Below are 16,677 nucleotides of genomic sequence, written 5' to 3'. Positions count from 1 at the left end.
TATATTTATTTGCTTGTAGTTAAGAGAAAATATGGACAGAGCCACACACTCTATCAGGACGCAATAGATTTTAAGTCAAATGTCATTGTAATGGCTAAACTAACCTCGAACACTACTGCTGGCATGAGATTGTGGTTTGACCTACAGTTCTGGTTCTAGACCCAAACGTGATGGCTCCCAGCAAAAGTATCAAGTTTCGGGTTCTGGCCTTTTTGTTGCATAATGCTTAGTGCTTGGATGGGGTTTGTTTGGATATTTTCAAATGTGGTTTTCTAAGGATTTTCTTTCTCTCTGACTGTGCCCATCAACTGAATCCATGTGTATTGGCAAAGAGACAGAGTATAGCCAATGCTTACATTGGCATTGTGACCAGTCAGTCATTTATGAAATAAGGCAAAATACAGAGATGAGTTCGGGTCTCAAATTTGAACTTGTCATCAGATTCAGTCAAGGATGGAGTCAAAGATGCATGAATTGGCTGGGTTCAGGTCTCAGTTTTAGGCCGTTTTTAGGAACTCTAATTTGGTGATTCAAGAACGTGTTTTTTTATTTTTATTTTTATTTTTTTTTTTAAATATATATAAACCTAATGTATGGAGTCTCCAAGAAGCAGTATGGTGATTTGAGAGCACGGTTGAACATGTAGATGGGTTCATTCAATTTGCTAAGTGAAGCAACGTAATGTCAATTTATATTGTGGGTGTCCACAGTGTGTCTGTGCTAAGGGCAGAGCACAAATTGAACCATTTTGCTTGTCTAGGAGAGGAGCCTAATGGAAGAAGAGAGGAAGTGGGGAAAGGAGTTTTGGCTTGTTGTGGTGATTGAGTGGATTAGTGTGTGTCACGACAGAACTCCTTTTTAAACTGAGTAGTAGACCAGGAGCTTAAAATGGGATTGATTTAATGAATGTTTTCTACCTTCCTCCCCCACCTGCTGTATGTGTTCTTAGCTATTATCTCCCCCTCTCCTTGTTAACCATATTCTTTCTCTGTCCTCAATTTCCTTCTGCTTATGTTAGGCCACCTTTATTTATTTTATTTTTTTTCAAATTTTGGGCACCTCTGCTCCAACAACTCTTTCCCTGTCTGTCTGCTTCCGTCACTGCCTCAGATCTCCTCTCTTCTCCTCTACCTCTGCGATACCATTTTCTTTATCATTCTTCCCCAATTCAAGTTTTCCATTCCCATTCCATCTTTCTATTTTGAAGTGATTGGAAAATGAAGGAGGCATTACAGTGTGGATAGATGGATGGTGCTGTGTTAATAGGTTACCATTGTTGAAATTGCTTTTGTGGTTTACATTAGGACGGCTACTTTATGCTTGTAAATGCATGTAGAGGCAGAGTATCAGATTTCATGTTTGGATCTTTGCCAACAAAGTTAATAGACTACAAAAATAAAACTGCTACAACTTGTATTTTTGTGTTTGTCACCTGAGTGTCTTTGTTTCTTTTCCTCCAGGCCTGCCCCAGGTCCCTCAACATCTCGACCTGCATCCACGGCATCCAGGCCCACCACAGCTTCAGTCAAGCCGTCCACCACTGCAACTGCCAAAACTGCTGCATCTAGAGTTACCACAGCACCCTCTACTGGCAGGAGCACATTGGCACAGCCTCCCAAAACTGTTGCTACAAAGAATGGTAAGGAGTTGCACCATGTTCTGACACTGAGACCCTCTTCTAAAGCCATGTGCCATTTGGATTTCATAAACTCATCTGGATGGATTTGGCTTGAAGTTGTCAGGCTAAAATGTCTACAATAAAGGAACACAAAGTGGTTTACTTACTACACAGGAATAAATATTTTTTATCATTGACAATCCGATTGGGTGAATTGACATTTGTTGTTTTTCTCTTTGGACCAGATGTCAGTGGACCAGTGGCAAAGAAACCTGTAACCGCTACAACATCTGCTGCTACCAAAAAACCTGAACCCTCTAGACCAACAGCCACCGTAAAGCTTAACTCTGCCTCCAAGTGGTCCACAACAGCGAAGGCAGCCGACCCCAAGGTGTCTCAGTCCAAAACTCAACAACCTGTAAAATCTACTCCCACAAGGAAACCTGTAGCTGCTGTTCGGTCCCTTGCCCATAACAAACCCCTTGGTCGAACCCCACCCACCTCTCCAGCCCACAAACCTGTAGAAAGCAGCACCCCTCAGGCAAAACGTGGAACCAAACCCACTCAGGCTGTCACACCTTTCAGTTCTGCCAAGAAGACCGGTGTTTCAAATACTACCACACCAAAGAGTGCTGCTAGTGCAGCAGTAGCAGCTGGCGCAGCAACTGTGCTAGCAGAAATACAATCGGAGGCTCCAGAGTCCTTCCCACAAGAATCATCCCTTGCTGCCTCTGCACCAGAGGAGGTCCCTCCCCCAGTCCTGGCCCAGGATACCACACCAGAGGTGGTACCTCAAGAGACTGCTCAAGGACATGCAACTGCTTCCTCTCCTCCACAAAGCCCTGCCAGGATGGCCTTACCACAAACCTCTCCACCCAAGGAGCAGCTTGAGAGCAGTGCCCCCTTACTAATTGTGCAAGAGCAGACCCCTGAGCCTGCATTACTACCAGTGGACTGTCCTCCAGATATGTCCAAGGAGCCAGTTTACCTGTTAACAGACCAAACCCCCTCCGCAGCAACAAATGCCTTCCCTCTGATAGTTTCTCCCACCAATCAGAATGAGGAGGAGGAGGATGAAGAGGAGAAGGAGGGAAGCCAGTTAGTTTCTGTGTCTGAAATGAGTGGAACCACACAGCCCACAGAGGAGTCTCGTCCCGGGTCGGCTGGACCAGTAGGAGGGTCTGCTTGGAGGGCCGGTGGCGCCCTGCTTTCTGAGCTGGACTCTGAGGAGGTAAGCGGCAGCCAGCAGGGTGCGTCTGAACTGAGTGCCCCTGGTGTCCTGGAGGGCACCGAGAGCATGGATGATCTGGGAGACGGCAGTCTCAAAGGAGCCATTGACATGGAAGGAGCCTCGGCAGGTTCACCGGACTTTGAAAAGGTTCCTGACATACCAGTTAATGACTTTGATGAGGACGAAGATGAGGAGGATGACGATGATCTGGTGTGTGACATGGATGTGGGCTCAGAGCGGGCAGATGAACCGCAGAGACCCAGACATGACAATGATGTGGAGGAGGATGATGAGGATGTGGAGATGGCTAGTGAGGGGGTGACTGAGAGCGGGCTGGAAAGCTATGGGAATGCCGATGAGGATGACTTTGCGGAGGACGAAAGGCTGGACAACTTAAACAGAGTGGCCGAGCCCCCACCACCCCCTCCTCAGCTGCCCTCCGCCCCAGCTGCTCAGTGGGACCAACCAAACCCTTTTACTAATCCCTGGCCAGAACCTCTTCAGCCACAGCAGGTTCTTGAGCACGTCTCCCAGCCCCCAGAGGTGGCAGGAGCGGCTGCAGCAAGCCCTTTGGCAGATCCCTGGCACGCAGACTCGGAGATCCCAACTCAGACCCCAGCCCAAGCTTGGCTAGAACTAGGCTCTGCACATTTTGTTCCTGAAAACCAAGAACCTCCCCATCATTCCTCTATCATAGTCGAGCCACAAGATCTAGATGCCAAAATGTACATGGGTCAGTCCAGCCAAGCCCCGATGCAGACCCTGGGCCCAGCTCTTGTCTCTGCCCCAGCAATGTCTCTGTCAAGCACCCTAAGCAGTGAGATCAGCACACCCGAGGAACTCTGTGACTACAATCGAGACGGGAAGCTCCAGCCTCAAGATGTGCAAGGCCCGGCGCTTTCCCCACAGCCCGACCTGGACCGGGAAGGAGATGAGGAGGCTGAGACCCTGCCTGCTGATGAAGTCCTGGGAGGCCCTGCAACTGCCCCCACTTCCAACCCCTCCTCAACCTCGGTTACAGAAGACGAGGCCAGCGACACCGAGGGAGAGGCTCAGCTGGAGGATTCCTTGGAGAGTCCATTGGTCATCCACACGACCTTTGACAGCCAGCCTCCAGCCCAGCGCTGCCTGTCCACTGTGGAAGAGGGAGAGGAGGCTGACATGGAGGGCGGCGCAGGTGAAGACACCACCCCACCTTCGGCTACATCGTTGGCATCTTACGGCTTTGACACCATGACCACCGCTTCAAACTCCAACGCCCAGTCCACAGGGGAGAGCTGCATCAGGAGCCCTGGCATCTTCTCCCTGGAGGAGCTGCCTGAGGAGGCCAAGGAGCCCTGTCTGATCCCGCAGCCTCACACCCAGCCATACCTCACAGAGCAGCAGTACATCGAATGTGGGAAGCAGGAGGCGGAGTCTGCTGAGCCTGTCGGGGAGGAAGTGCCGGTGCCAGAGGAAGCCCTGGACCCTTCGTCAACTCTGAGCACTTTGCAGCAACCGGAGGAAAACCCAGATGACATCCAGCCTCCCTACTATTCTACTATCTGTGAAAAGACTGAGAACTCTTTTGCAGGTAATGTATAGTTAATCATCTCCCAACAGCCCAAGTAATGTCCCTTAACTCCCTCCGGCCCCAGTCCAGCCTCTCTGAAATATATCCCTGTTGTAGCTCTTGTCGTCAGCGTTTGTCCTGAAATCTCTGGGGGTGGATGTAATCAAAGTTTAACAAAAAAAAAAAAAAAAAACCGAGAGCAAAAAGAGGAAGAAATTAAAAGGACAGCAGTTGCACTTTCCTCCAATATAACATTTCAATAATGAGTATATGGCTTAAATTCCTGTATGTGCAATAGCTACTACTATTTACTCCTAATGTGTGAGCGTGCCTGGGTTTTGGTTTTGGTTTTATTTAACACATAATGATGTGGTTGCCCTGAACTGGCATGGATTTGACTTGTCTGTTTACAGCTCTTCAAGAGGGGAAAAACAAATAAAAATAAGTGTAACAAAAGAAATGTGGAATGAACTGTTTAACATGCTTCATGTGTATTTATCCTAATACTTTTTACTGAACAAAAATTGAAAACTGACATTAAGTTTTGATTGTATGTTCCTGTTCGATTTCACTCTCCAACCTTGAGATACAGGCAATCTTCCTTATATCTGATCACTCCTCACCTCTTCTTGCACTTTAAATTGTACCCCAGCTTTTTTGTGTTAATCCATCTTTTGGAGTAATGAACCTTTACAACTTTAAATAAAGATTAGATTTTTACCATGATGTACTCTCAATGTACAGTTTTATTGAAATGGGCTCTTGGGTATGGCATAATTCTGGTCCTCCAACACCACTGAGATTAATTTCAAGGTCTTCCAAACTTCCAGTCATTTACCAGTGGCTCTATACATCTCATTATATCGCAGACACTCCAGCATATCGCTGCTTTACTCTTGCCATACACTCCCACAGACACTCATGCATATGTTGCGGCCTTTCCTTTGAAAACTGGACACAAACAGTGGAACGGACGCCCTAGCACAAACCACATAACTGGAATGAATCTGCCATGAGTTGATCATCCACACCACCAGACCTTCTCATCCATGGATCAACTTTGGCATCTCAAGTAGCAAAAGAAGTCGGACGTCTTACCTTCCAGCCTCGAGAACCCGGCCCTACTCATTCTGCTACTTTACTTTCCCTCCAGTCCACTCTGGGTGTGTTGCTGTGTTAGCGCTTTTCTACTGCACTGTTCTACAAAACTGTATTAATGTTAACTTGTGCTTATGCATGTCACTGTTGCACAATGACTTGACTTTCATTACATTACTTTGGATTGGTTTGTTCAGGGTCAGACGAATAGCTTGGCTCTAGAACTTGATTTACTTTGATTCCTTCTAAAGCCAAGCTTTTGTGTTTTTTTTTTTTTTTTTTTTTTTGTGATGCTGGATGTCTATAAATGCATGGTGAGCTTTTGCATGTATCACTGGTTGACTAACTATAAACTCCATTCACGGATGACAAATGTAGCTCGCAAAAAGCTTTTCTGTGGTTGTTTGTCTCACCATAGTTGATAGTGATTGCATATACAGGAAGTTGGCTGCTTTTCTTTTTTTGCACACAAATTAATTTTCTGGGTGTCTTTTATTTTTAAAAGATTACGTGTGTGTGTGTGGGGGGGAAAAAAAAAGAGAAAATCACATGCACATTTGCTCTCTGCAAAAATGTCCTTACCCTTGCCCCAGCCACCACCCCCAGTTACCTTACCTTGGGTCACTATTTTCTGGTGTTACTTTTTTTTTTTTTTTTTTTTTTCACAAATACTGTGGCTCCACCCCTCTGAATACTTAACGGGCTGTATCGGTCACTGCTGCACAGCTTTCAAACAATGTCCCACTGTCACTTGTTCAAAGTACAAAACCACAAATAACTGCCGGCCAGTTTGGTGCTGTAGGCTACTGGCAGACCTTTTTGGGCTTGGCTTTACAATGCTTCCACTATTCCTTCAGCAAGTATGAGCCTCTTAAGGCGCCCCCCCCCTTCCCTCTGTACCCTTCTGCTTGTACTCACACTGCACTGCTGTCACTGTCCTGCTGCCTGTGACCTGTTTTATAACATCACGCTACTGTAATCTTCCTTCCCGCTTCCTCTCACACAGGCTTCACTGCACTAGCGCATCCTCACCGCCGCGACCTCTCGGCACCCCCCAGAACCTACTGCGACGTCGTCAAACCTCACGTGGCCGCCGTCACCCCGCCGAGGCTGACCTGCGCGGACCTCCCGCCCAGGAGCCTCGGCCAGCAGGCGCTGAGCCCCCAGCTCCGCCGGCTGGAGCAACACCAGAGGCAGCTGCTGGAGCTGCAGCAACGCAGGGAGCAACAGAGCAGGCCGCTGGAGGAGGCGGAGAAGGAGAGGAAGAGGAGGGAGGAAGAGGAGCAGAGGAAGAAGAAAGAGGAAGCGGAAGAAGAAATAAAGAGGAATGAAGAGGAGCTGGAAATGCGAACGCGAGAGCAGGCAGAGGTGACGACGAGGGAAGAGGAGGAAAAATCGAGGAAGGCAGAGGAGCTCAAGCAGAGGCGAGAGCTTGAACTTGAGCTACAGCAGCAACAACAGGAGCTGAAGGAGAGACAGCAGATCATGCAGTGGCAACAAGAGCTGCACCAGTCTAATAAAGGACAGACGGTGCTGCTGTCCCCTTCCTCTGGCCTCTGCACCATCTACGAAACCCTGGAGAACAGTGACGAAGATGAGGCTGAAGGTGGAGAAGAGGGAATAAAGGAGCCCAACCCCAATGAAGAGATGGCCGACTGTGAAAGGGTGACGTCGGACAAAGACCAATGCCGAGACACTTCACCGTCCACTGAGAGCACTCCTCCTCTCCCAGACTCCCCTCTGTCATCCAGCGACCCCTCCCAGGAGGAAGATAGCTCCTCCCCTTGCCCTCCTGAGTCTCCAGAGCGACCTCCTCCCCTGGACCTGGACTGGGGGAAGAAAGTGGACATAGTCCAGCAGCTGATCAATCAGACCCTGCTGCTGAACAGAGACGGCTGCTCGTCCCTGCTGCTGCTGCCGGGGGGTGCCGGAGGCACCCTGAGCCCCCTGGAGAGCAGCCTGTGGCCCAGCCTGCTGCCCCCACTCACACCGCCATCTGCCACCGTCACCTCGGTTAGCAGTTTCTCCCCAGAGGCCACTGGGAGCTCCCCACAGGGAGAGTGGACCGTGGTGGAGCTGGAGACGCATCATTGAGGTGTGTGTGTGTGTGTGTGTGTGTGTGTGTGTGTGAGAGAGAGAGTGAGATTTCACTCGCACGCTTAAGTAAAACCGCTGCGGTACTGTTAAACATGAATGACACTCGTACAGGAAAGATGACACAAGTGCGGTTTATTTTGTATACCTTTTTTTTTAATCAAATTGATATTGAATGGTGCACCCCTAATCCACACTATGAATTCATATTAACTTCAGAACAACAGCTCTACAGACAACTTAGAGTTAATATTTGGGCTGGGCAATGTGGGGAAAAAAAGAATCTGAAGAAATTCTTTGACATTGACATACATCCCAATGTCTCATACATAGTAATGTAAAATCCATGATAGAATCAAAAAGATGCACAATAAGTTATATAAATATACTGCCCAGCCCTGGAGGTAGACCTATAACCTTGTGGTGCTGTAGATCAGTGGTTCCCAACCAACACGGGCTCACAACATAGAAGGGTAGAAAAAAGAAACCGGTTTCTGCCACACAATGTTCATTTTTCAAGCTTTTAGCTAATCTTTGCTTGTTTTTTTTTTTTTTTTTTTAAAATAGTGAATTATTTTAAACTACTGAATAAGTTTAAGTATTCAAATGCAGTGATCTGAAAAGAAAAATAGGTTTATAGGTTAAAAGGTTGGGAACCACCGCTGAGGATCCTCCTGACAGGCAGGGAGCTGTAGTTGTACTGTTAAAAACAAGCACATACAATGCTAATACCAATGCTTGGTGCATTTTATTTACCAACACAAAGATCTAAATGCTGTTTTTAAAGCCTTTTCTACACTTTTAGGATTCAAATTCTCCGTACGCAGCCTCGGTACAGTAAAGACCTAAACAAAATGAGTCCGTACTAAGGGCAGGAAAGTCTCCGGCACTGCCAGGGAAGAAACTGCATCTCATCTCAAGTAGAAAAACACAAGCGTGACACCGCACTGAAACTCGGCACCTCTCTCACCTCACGCTCCCTGTCCTTCATCACTGCAAACACAAAATGAAGACTTGGCTATAATATTACATTTTAATCCGTAAAACACCTGAAACCATGTGATTACTGGCAGAATCCCATGATGCGTCATTGCTACTGATTTATATAGTTGGAACTGGACACTTTTCATTATGCCAAATCTCTGTGCCATAGGTGGCCGAACACACACACACACACACACACACACACACACACACACACACACACACACACACACCGATGGTGCCAAATGGCCACTATCAATCGAAGGTTTATTGACTGATAGATTTGGTTTTACTTTGTGTTCCTCACCTTCAGTGCTTTTAATTGAAGCCATAACTGTTCATACACGTTGACACTCATTCTTATCACATTATTTTTAAAATGAGAATACACTGGAGATGTCTTGCTATTGAATAGTGATAAAACAACACTGATTACCAGGTTTCTGAGATTGCACTTATTCAAATACAGTTTTGTAATTTGTATCAATTTTAAACATGTTTATAATAAAGGCCTGGACACTGGCTGGTAAAGTGAAGTTCAACTTACTTATTTATTCACAAAATTAGATCAAAGAAATGTATTGATTGAAAGACTATCATATTTCACTACATGGTCTCAGTCTGAGCTGTTTGGATCTTACAGTTCTTTACCAATGGTCAGTACGACGTGTAAGCATTTCCGTTTGAAACACAGTCGCTCACTAATGAAGTTTTAGTTCTATTTGTTTAATTATGTGCGTAGTTTAGAGTTTTTGCAGGAAATGCCTTTTTATGATCACTGTTCTGGAGCCACATATTACATTCTTCCATACGTGTAGTCTTCCTTTAGGTCCTAATGCTTCTATTTTAGATGGAGGTATTTCAGTCACAGGCTACAGGCAGATGCTAGCTGGTTATTCTACAAGGACTTCCACACTGGTGCGGTGCACAGACCTTACATTAGAAGACTAACTCTGGGGTTTAACCGAAACTGCTGTGAAGGTCAGGGCTCACTTTACTGTGAGACATGAGAAAGGTTGGTACAAGTGAGGATTCAATATCAGGTTGTTCTGGGTATTCACTGTTTATTGTTGTTGAAACTGTGATGAGCTGTGGTATGAAAGTGTGTGATTTAACTCTTGATAGCTGTGCTGTATATTTATGTTGGTCAGTGTTTAAGATGGTCACTGAGCCTCGCTGAAATGTCACAAGCTTAACGATGGTGACATTTTAGGAAACTATCAGTAGTTTTCTGACCGTTTCTTGGACTGTAAATCTAAATGGAGAACAGAACATTAATGCTATGAGAGAACTTTATTTCCACTCATGTCCATTTGAATCTCTTTATTGTATTCAGGCAGTTTTTGGCTTGCTGCGCTGCTCTCCAGTGTCAAATGGCATAAAGGCTGATTGTTGTTTAATAACTGAATTGAAAGGGGTGAGCCAGGTAGGAATCTGCATCCAGTGCTTTCACCTTAATAGATTCTTGCCCTTTTACCACTGTTTATTACACCAAGAGCAATTACCATTACCATCACCGACTAATGGGTCCTCTATATTAAAGCCTATGTGTAGCAGCTGAGAAGCAGGCAGGTGTTTACGTTAATGTATGTCTGCTTTCCCGTCCTCCAGGTAGGACACATTATGTCTACTGCATTTTTGACAAAGCTGGACTTTTTAAATGTGCTTTCTTACATGTCTGTGTAGTGTTTTTGTAAGCATTTGTGTGTGTGTGTGTATATTGTTTTTAAGACTGCTCACTGTAATGAAGGGAAACTCCACTTTACTTTTGTACTTAAGAGATTTAGAAGTATAATAGCCCTTTAAGAGTCCTATATAGATTTTTATTGAATAGAGAATGAAGGATGTTGGTTGTACATGGTAGATTTTATTTGTTGTAAGTAAATTACTTTCTTCTTCCTTATGTCCAGTCAACAAAAATGAGAGCTGCATGACTACAAGGTCAAACTGAACACAGTAGGCTGAAGTAGGAGTGTGTTACTTGGGCTCAAAGTTATTAAATCTCACATTTTAGATATTAATTTATTGAAAATGAAGTGAGGCATTTGAGTACTAATTTAAATGGCTTATGAACTTGTTTGAAAAGAAGTAAATGGGCACTCTCGCTTGTGGGATCATGGCAGCTTGTTTTAAAATGTTTATTCTGGGCTTTCTGAAAAACAGAAATCTGTGATTGTGTGTAATTATTTCAATGAAACGTTTCATGTAAATAAAATGTTTTTTAATAATGCTTCTGGACTTCTTTACAACACAACAAAAGGCTGTTAAAAATGTGTGAACTGTTGTAAAAAAAAAATTAAAACTTAATATTTACAATCTCTTAGAAAATCTTTTAAACATTAACACACTGAACAAAATAAAGTGACAAAATAGTGTGCAGCAAACATCAGAATTAAACGGACTTAGCACAATAGACAGCATAAAACAAATATATTTTTACTTTTTTTTTTTTTTTTTTTTTTTTACAAAACTTGACTATTGAATTTTGTTTTTGAAACCAACACTGGTCACAGTGTATTACAAAAACCGAAGCCTCTTCAGCTTTAAATGTGGAAAAACCCAACTGGTCCTGAATGCATCGTTCAGGCTGAACTATCCCATATTTTACGGTCATGTGATTTCAGCTTGGGTGTTTCTGCTCCGACATCCAGATGCATATGAAACCAGATGTTCAACCTCAGAATCTCCCATAAACCCACTGACACATTTTGCTTAATGACTTATCTGCAGCGTCCTGTGTGATCTAAATTGGTGCAGTCTCTTTTCACAAGCCGTTTATCCCTCTACCAACCATCGAGGATGATGTATCCCAGAGACAGGTGTCATATGTGTGCCAATATGCACCATTGACATCGTCACTCTGTTGTCTCGTGTGACAGCAGCAGCTGCTGCAGGTAGTCTGTAGCGCCGCAGCTAGACGGCTCCTCGCTGCCCAGAAACAAGAGCCTGTGATATTCGGCCTGAGGAACCTCGCACGTGATCCTGGAACAAACAGGAACGCGTACAAATATCTATGAATCGGGCAACCTAAGAAAACTGTAGCAAAGGTTATTGAGATGTGACTATTTAATGTGAGGAATGTTTGTCTTTGGCTATAGCTATAGATTTGTCACTTATCTTCTTTTGTTTACATTTTACTCCCCCAGAGGGCGCTGGGTGATTGAAAACTGTCTTAAAAGCAGCTAGAGAGCAACGAATGAAGAAATGTAAATCGGCATACCAGTCATAGATGTCCTCTGTGTCGGGGGTCACCTGCACCCACTGACCGATGGACCACATCCTTACCACGTCAGAGGCATCTTGGCCTTCCCCGCTAGCCTCTGCGTGTGCATTAGGAATGTCCTCGTAGCACAGGAAGTAACTGATTGGGACGGTGGTAATAAAAGATTAATAACCAGGATGTATATTGGAAGTAAGATGGGTGCCATATATGTTAGTATCAATCAGAGGAAAAACAAAAGTCTATCAAAAATGTAAAAACAAAGTAAAAACAAATAAGAGGGTGGAGCTATCATCCAGACTCACTACACTGTGTCAACGACTATTTCTGCCTCGCTCTCTTCATCTGTCTGCTGCTCGTCTCGGAGTCTCTCCACGTTCCAGCGCATGCGTTTGTACAGGCCCGTGTCGACCCGGGCCAGGTACGGCGTGGGCTTACAGTAGCGAAACGTGGTCACCCTCAGTGGACCGAGCTGGCTCTGACCGATGCAGAAGTGAGACACGCTTTGAAACAAACGGGAGATTGGGGAAAGTTAGATGGTGAGAGGATATGAAAATGGATTGGTCCCTGGGGTGAAATCCAATGTTATAAAGATAAAAGTCATCCTGCCTGGATCTATTGTTTCCATAGCATACTGACACATGTACAGTATGAAGCACAGCATGCACAGCTTCTCCAACCTCCCCTGATAAATTTAAGGTGTTACTGTAACCTTAGTAGGGACTGAAATGAGTAAACGCAGGTACCTGACAATAAGCTATAACGATGAAGCAGATCCTACAGGAAAAGAGCAATAGTTTGATATTGGTCAGGAAATGTATTCAGTGGAAAGGTTGACATGTTCTGAGACAGGAAGATTTTTTTGACAGAAATTAGGAAAAGTGGATAATTTACACAAAACCAAATGTCGCATGAGTTAATTAAACGTTTAAATGTGGGATAATGAAATGCATATACTGTATGTATGTCTTACTATCCCATGAGGACTTTCTGTTCTTTTTTTAAAAGATAATTTTTTGGGGGCTTTTTCCCTTTATTATGAAGTGACAGTGGATAGACTTGAAGAGGGTGAGAGATGGGGGATGACACGCAGCAAAGGCCAGCAGGTCAGATTTGAACCTGCGCTGCTGCAGGACTCAGCCAACATGGTGCGAACGCTCTTACTGGGTGAGCTAGAGGCTGCCCCGACTTTCTGTTCTTTCATGTTGTTTTTGTGCTACCGCCACATGTTAAAATGAGTAAACATGTATTGGTAGAAACGTGTGTTGTCTGTGTGTGTGTGTGTGTGTGTGTGTGTGTACACGTACGTACCTGTTAGGCTCGGTCTCGTCCAAACAGAGGACATTGTAGCTGGCGTAGGTCAACACCAGCTGCTCCAACCTGTCACACAGCTGCTGAGAGAAGTCCAACAGCTGCATGCGCTACACACACACACACAGTAAGGTTAAACTAAAGTTGTAGCTGTTAATGTTTTTACACCGTGCACAGTCTCATTCAGCAACAGATAGTGTGTCCCCCTCGCTCCATTGCAGGAGTTTTTCTATGATCTTGAAACACACGTTCCCCACCCTTGTGATACAAAAGCTGCTTACAGAGTTGCTGAATTACTCACTCTGATCTGAAATAAACATACATCAACGTAAGGCACATTGTCTGTAGGTAGCTGCTAGCTGGTGTGTTAAATGGTGTCTAGCCAAGCAGTTTTGGTTTTATGACATGACGTTTAAATAAATTCAACAGGAACATCTCTTTCCAGAAAAAAAATCCCATTACTCTGCTTAACGCTTTACTCTTTAATGCACATATCTCGCTGCCAACAGATTTCGCAGAGAATAATTTTTTTCCAGTAGAAAGTAGTTCCATTGTTCCAAAACCAAATAAAACCAAAACGATCACCACTGGTAAGAAAATATGTCTTTTAACGGGTGTGTGCGTCAGCCCTTTAAAACACATACCCTTGTGTAGATGTCAAAAGGCAGAGGGGTGTGCTGAGACACGGTGCTCGTGGGTTCCAGGTGGTTAAAGAAAGGCTGACAGGTGTACAGGAAACTCTGCACTGCAGCAGCAAGAGCCTCGCTCTCTAGATGACCCTGTCTACAAAAGAACAAAAAAGAATCCTAAAATAGCAGATATACCCCTGGTAACTAGTGCATCATAAGCATTTCTAGATCAGGGTGTTGTCATTTTTTCTACCTATCGCAGCAAATCCCCCCTTCACCCCCTCCACTTTGGATGGGACCTTTAATATCTGGAAGACAATGGGGATTGGAAATGTTGGCGACCTATATGTGGGAGGGACGTTTGCATCTTTCCAGCAACTTCAGGAGAAGTTCTGCCTAAGAATAATTTTTTCAGATATCTTCAAATTAGAGACTATGTCAGAGTAGGGTTGGGGATCGAGAACCGATTCCTACTTGGAATCGTTTCAAAAATTACAATTCCATCGGAATCGTTTCTTTATTGGAATCGTTTCAAGGATTTGGTTTCAAATCAGATTATGGGTTCCAAATTTAACATGCACAAGTTTTGGTTTCCGTAGCGGCCAGGAAAGGAAAGGAAGAATTGGAATTGGAATTGGAATCAGAATCGTTAATATCCAAACGATGCCCAACCCTATGTCAGAACTCATTTTCGTAATTTCGACAAGGCAAAGCCAGAGCCAAGCTTAGGGACTTTGAGAAAGTTTGGCTTCCCATGGACTCTTATCTTAACAGAGAAGGCCATTAAGAGTAAGAACACACTCTTTGGGTGGGAGGGCTGGGTGACTGAAGAAAGGGATTGATTAAAGGGAGTGGGTGGTAAGCTATGTCTGTTAATTTGTGTAATGTCCGTCACTGTTTCTGTTACTATTTGTATGTCTGTCGCTGTTTTTTGTTGTTATGATCATTCTTAAAGAAACGTGTAAATGCCATGCAAACTTGATGGTTGAATGAAAATGGTTCACAATAAACATATTTGAAACATTAGTGCGTTATGACTAGCCAGGACCCTACCCATCTACAAGGCAGTCGTGTAAGTCATCTGCTTTGCTCATGAGGAACTGGAGCTGCAGCTCAATGGACTGGAGGTTTCTCTCCATCCATCTCATCTCCAGACAGCTGCAGGCCTCACAGTCACAGCTGCGGGCCGTACGATCACCACAGGGTGGAGCCAGAGTCACGACAGCCAACAACGACTGTGGCTCCTCCACCTCTGAAACCCCAATGAATTTTAAAAGACACAACAGAAAGAAAATGGTCTCATATAGAATATAGAGCATATCGACTATTACCATATCCCCCCGCCCCCCTATTTTCAATTCAAAATACAAATAACTACCAAATTAATTTAAAGCAGTGGTTATTTTGGTTGTTTTAACAAAAAAAAGTTTATGAGTAGTTCAATTGAGTAATATAAGTTTTAAAAACATGACACATCCATGTTTTCAAAGCATGCTGAGAATAGCATTCATATTTGACCTCCTTGTCCAGTGTTAAGACTCTCCCTGCAGTCTGAGTCCATCTCACCGCTCATGTCCTCCTGCAGGCCCCCGAACGCATGTTGTTCCGGTGAGTTTGGCTGCACCTCAACCTGAACTTCAATGTCTGTCATGTTTTATGGTGTAGATACGTTGGTATTTCTTAGGAAACCTGTTGGAAATAATAAGCCACCTTAACTAATTATTTTAGAGCCGTCATACACTGAATGACCTGTCAACTCTGCCGCCTTCTTCTCATCTAAAATGACTGGACTACAGAGGGCGGGTGTAAAAGCCCATTTAATGTTAGCGAGCTAGCTAACTATCGCGATGCTAGCAATACACCGCAAGTTTTTAGCAAAGTCACGTTTACATTAATAACCAGGGATTGGGGTTTTGATTTAATCAATCAACAGGATTATTAGATATCTAATCACGCTGCAGTCTGAGAATTTTAATAGCAGATGAGCTAACATTAATTATCTAATTTGCTGTTACCTTCTTTTCACCGTCGCCTGTCACCGCTCTTTCTGGTTGATTTTGCTGCGTTTTCTAAAAAAAAAACCCTGCGGATTAAAGTTAATGGTCTCAGCAAGGATTTTTAAACATAATTCAAATATTTATTTTTCATTGTTTGCTTTTGTTGGTGGTCTACAACAACAAAAAGATTAACATAAATATTTTAAACAAAATTACTTTTCTTTTTTTTTACTTTTCTTTATGTTAGAGCTGAGCCCATTATGCTAGCTCCATTAATCGTCAGAAAATAATCATAAAATAAACTGGCTTAGCTAGTCGCTAAAGTAATTTCTCAAATGTTAGGTTTTGCTGCTTTTCTCTATTTTATATAATTGTAAATTTAACATCTTTTGCACAAACCAACTTGTACCTAAAATGTTAATAGTGTGTAGGCTAATTGTTTGTCTTTCAGTCTTGCTTGCCTGACATAATGATAGCATGTGAATGTAATATCATACTAAAGTAATGAGGAAAAAGACCAAAAATTATCATTTTAACATAGCCATTGTAGACCTTTAAATATATCTGTGTATTAAACATGTCAACATGTATAACAAATAGCCTATTGCTTTCTAATAACAATGTTATATAAGATATGAGGTATATCCTGTAGCATCATAATCAGATTTATTGCCAAAGTAAGTTTTCACCCACATGGAATTTTCCTTGGTGTGTTTGCTGCATACAATAAACATATGAAAATGTAATAAACAATAGAGCAAAGTACTGCAACAGTTAAGAACATAAATATAGAATAGAAATATTACAATAGCAAATATATAAAAGACACTATAACAAAGATGTACAATATAACTGACTTCTATGGCTGTACGTTTTTGGGCAGGGTGTGCGGAATATTAATCTGGATGTGCAAAAGTTCACGGTAATATGCGCAATGGTCAGG

General features: G+C 43.6%; 2 protein-coding genes across 4 annotated transcripts in view; one reads left to right on the top strand and one right to left on the bottom strand.

The window, feature by feature from the left end:
* The window catches only part of prr36a (proline rich 36a), a 37,475-nt gene extending 26,818 nt beyond the window's left edge, over nt 1–10,657 (top strand). For both annotated transcript variants that reach the window (XM_028596494.1, XM_028596501.1), the window contains 3 exons: nt 1,461–1,639; nt 1,864–4,422; nt 6,506–10,657. In XM_028596494.1, the coding sequence (XP_028452295.1) occupies nt 1,461–1,639; nt 1,864–4,422; nt 6,506–7,593 (3,826 nt within the window). In that variant the 3' untranslated portion in view covers nt 7,594–10,657. The remainder of the gene's footprint in view (nt 1–1,460; nt 1,640–1,863; nt 4,423–6,505) is intronic.
* A 126-nt stretch (nt 10,658–10,783) lies between these two features.
* c2h19orf67 (chromosome 2 C19orf67 homolog) lies at nt 10,784–15,852 on the bottom strand. 2 transcript variants are annotated; one of them, XM_028603362.1, is made up of 8 exons: nt 15,753–15,852; nt 15,256–15,426; nt 14,791–14,989; nt 13,753–13,891; nt 13,109–13,218; nt 12,103–12,300; nt 11,798–11,938; nt 10,784–11,559 (listed from the first exon to the last, which is right to left on the bottom strand). In XM_028603362.1, exons 2-8 carry the CDS (start codon nt 15,386–15,388, stop codon nt 11,433–11,435), a joined length of 1,047 nt encoding a protein of 348 aa, XP_028459163.1. In that variant the 5' UTR covers nt 15,389–15,426; nt 15,753–15,852; the 3' UTR covers nt 10,784–11,432. The 2 variants fall into 2 exon arrangements, with proteins under 2 accessions (XP_028459163.1, XP_028459173.1); XM_028603372.1 differs by having other exon boundaries at nt 15,304–15,426.
* Between the last annotated feature and the right edge of the window lie 825 nt (nt 15,853–16,677).

This window comes from Perca flavescens, chromosome 2 (assembly GCF_004354835.1).
Source record: "Perca flavescens isolate YP-PL-M2 chromosome 2, PFLA_1.0, whole genome shotgun sequence".
Lineage (NCBI taxonomy): Eukaryota > Metazoa > Chordata > Actinopteri > Perciformes > Percidae > Perca > Perca flavescens.
Note: the sequence above shows the minus strand (reverse complement) of the source record. Positions and strands in the feature narration are given on the sequence as shown.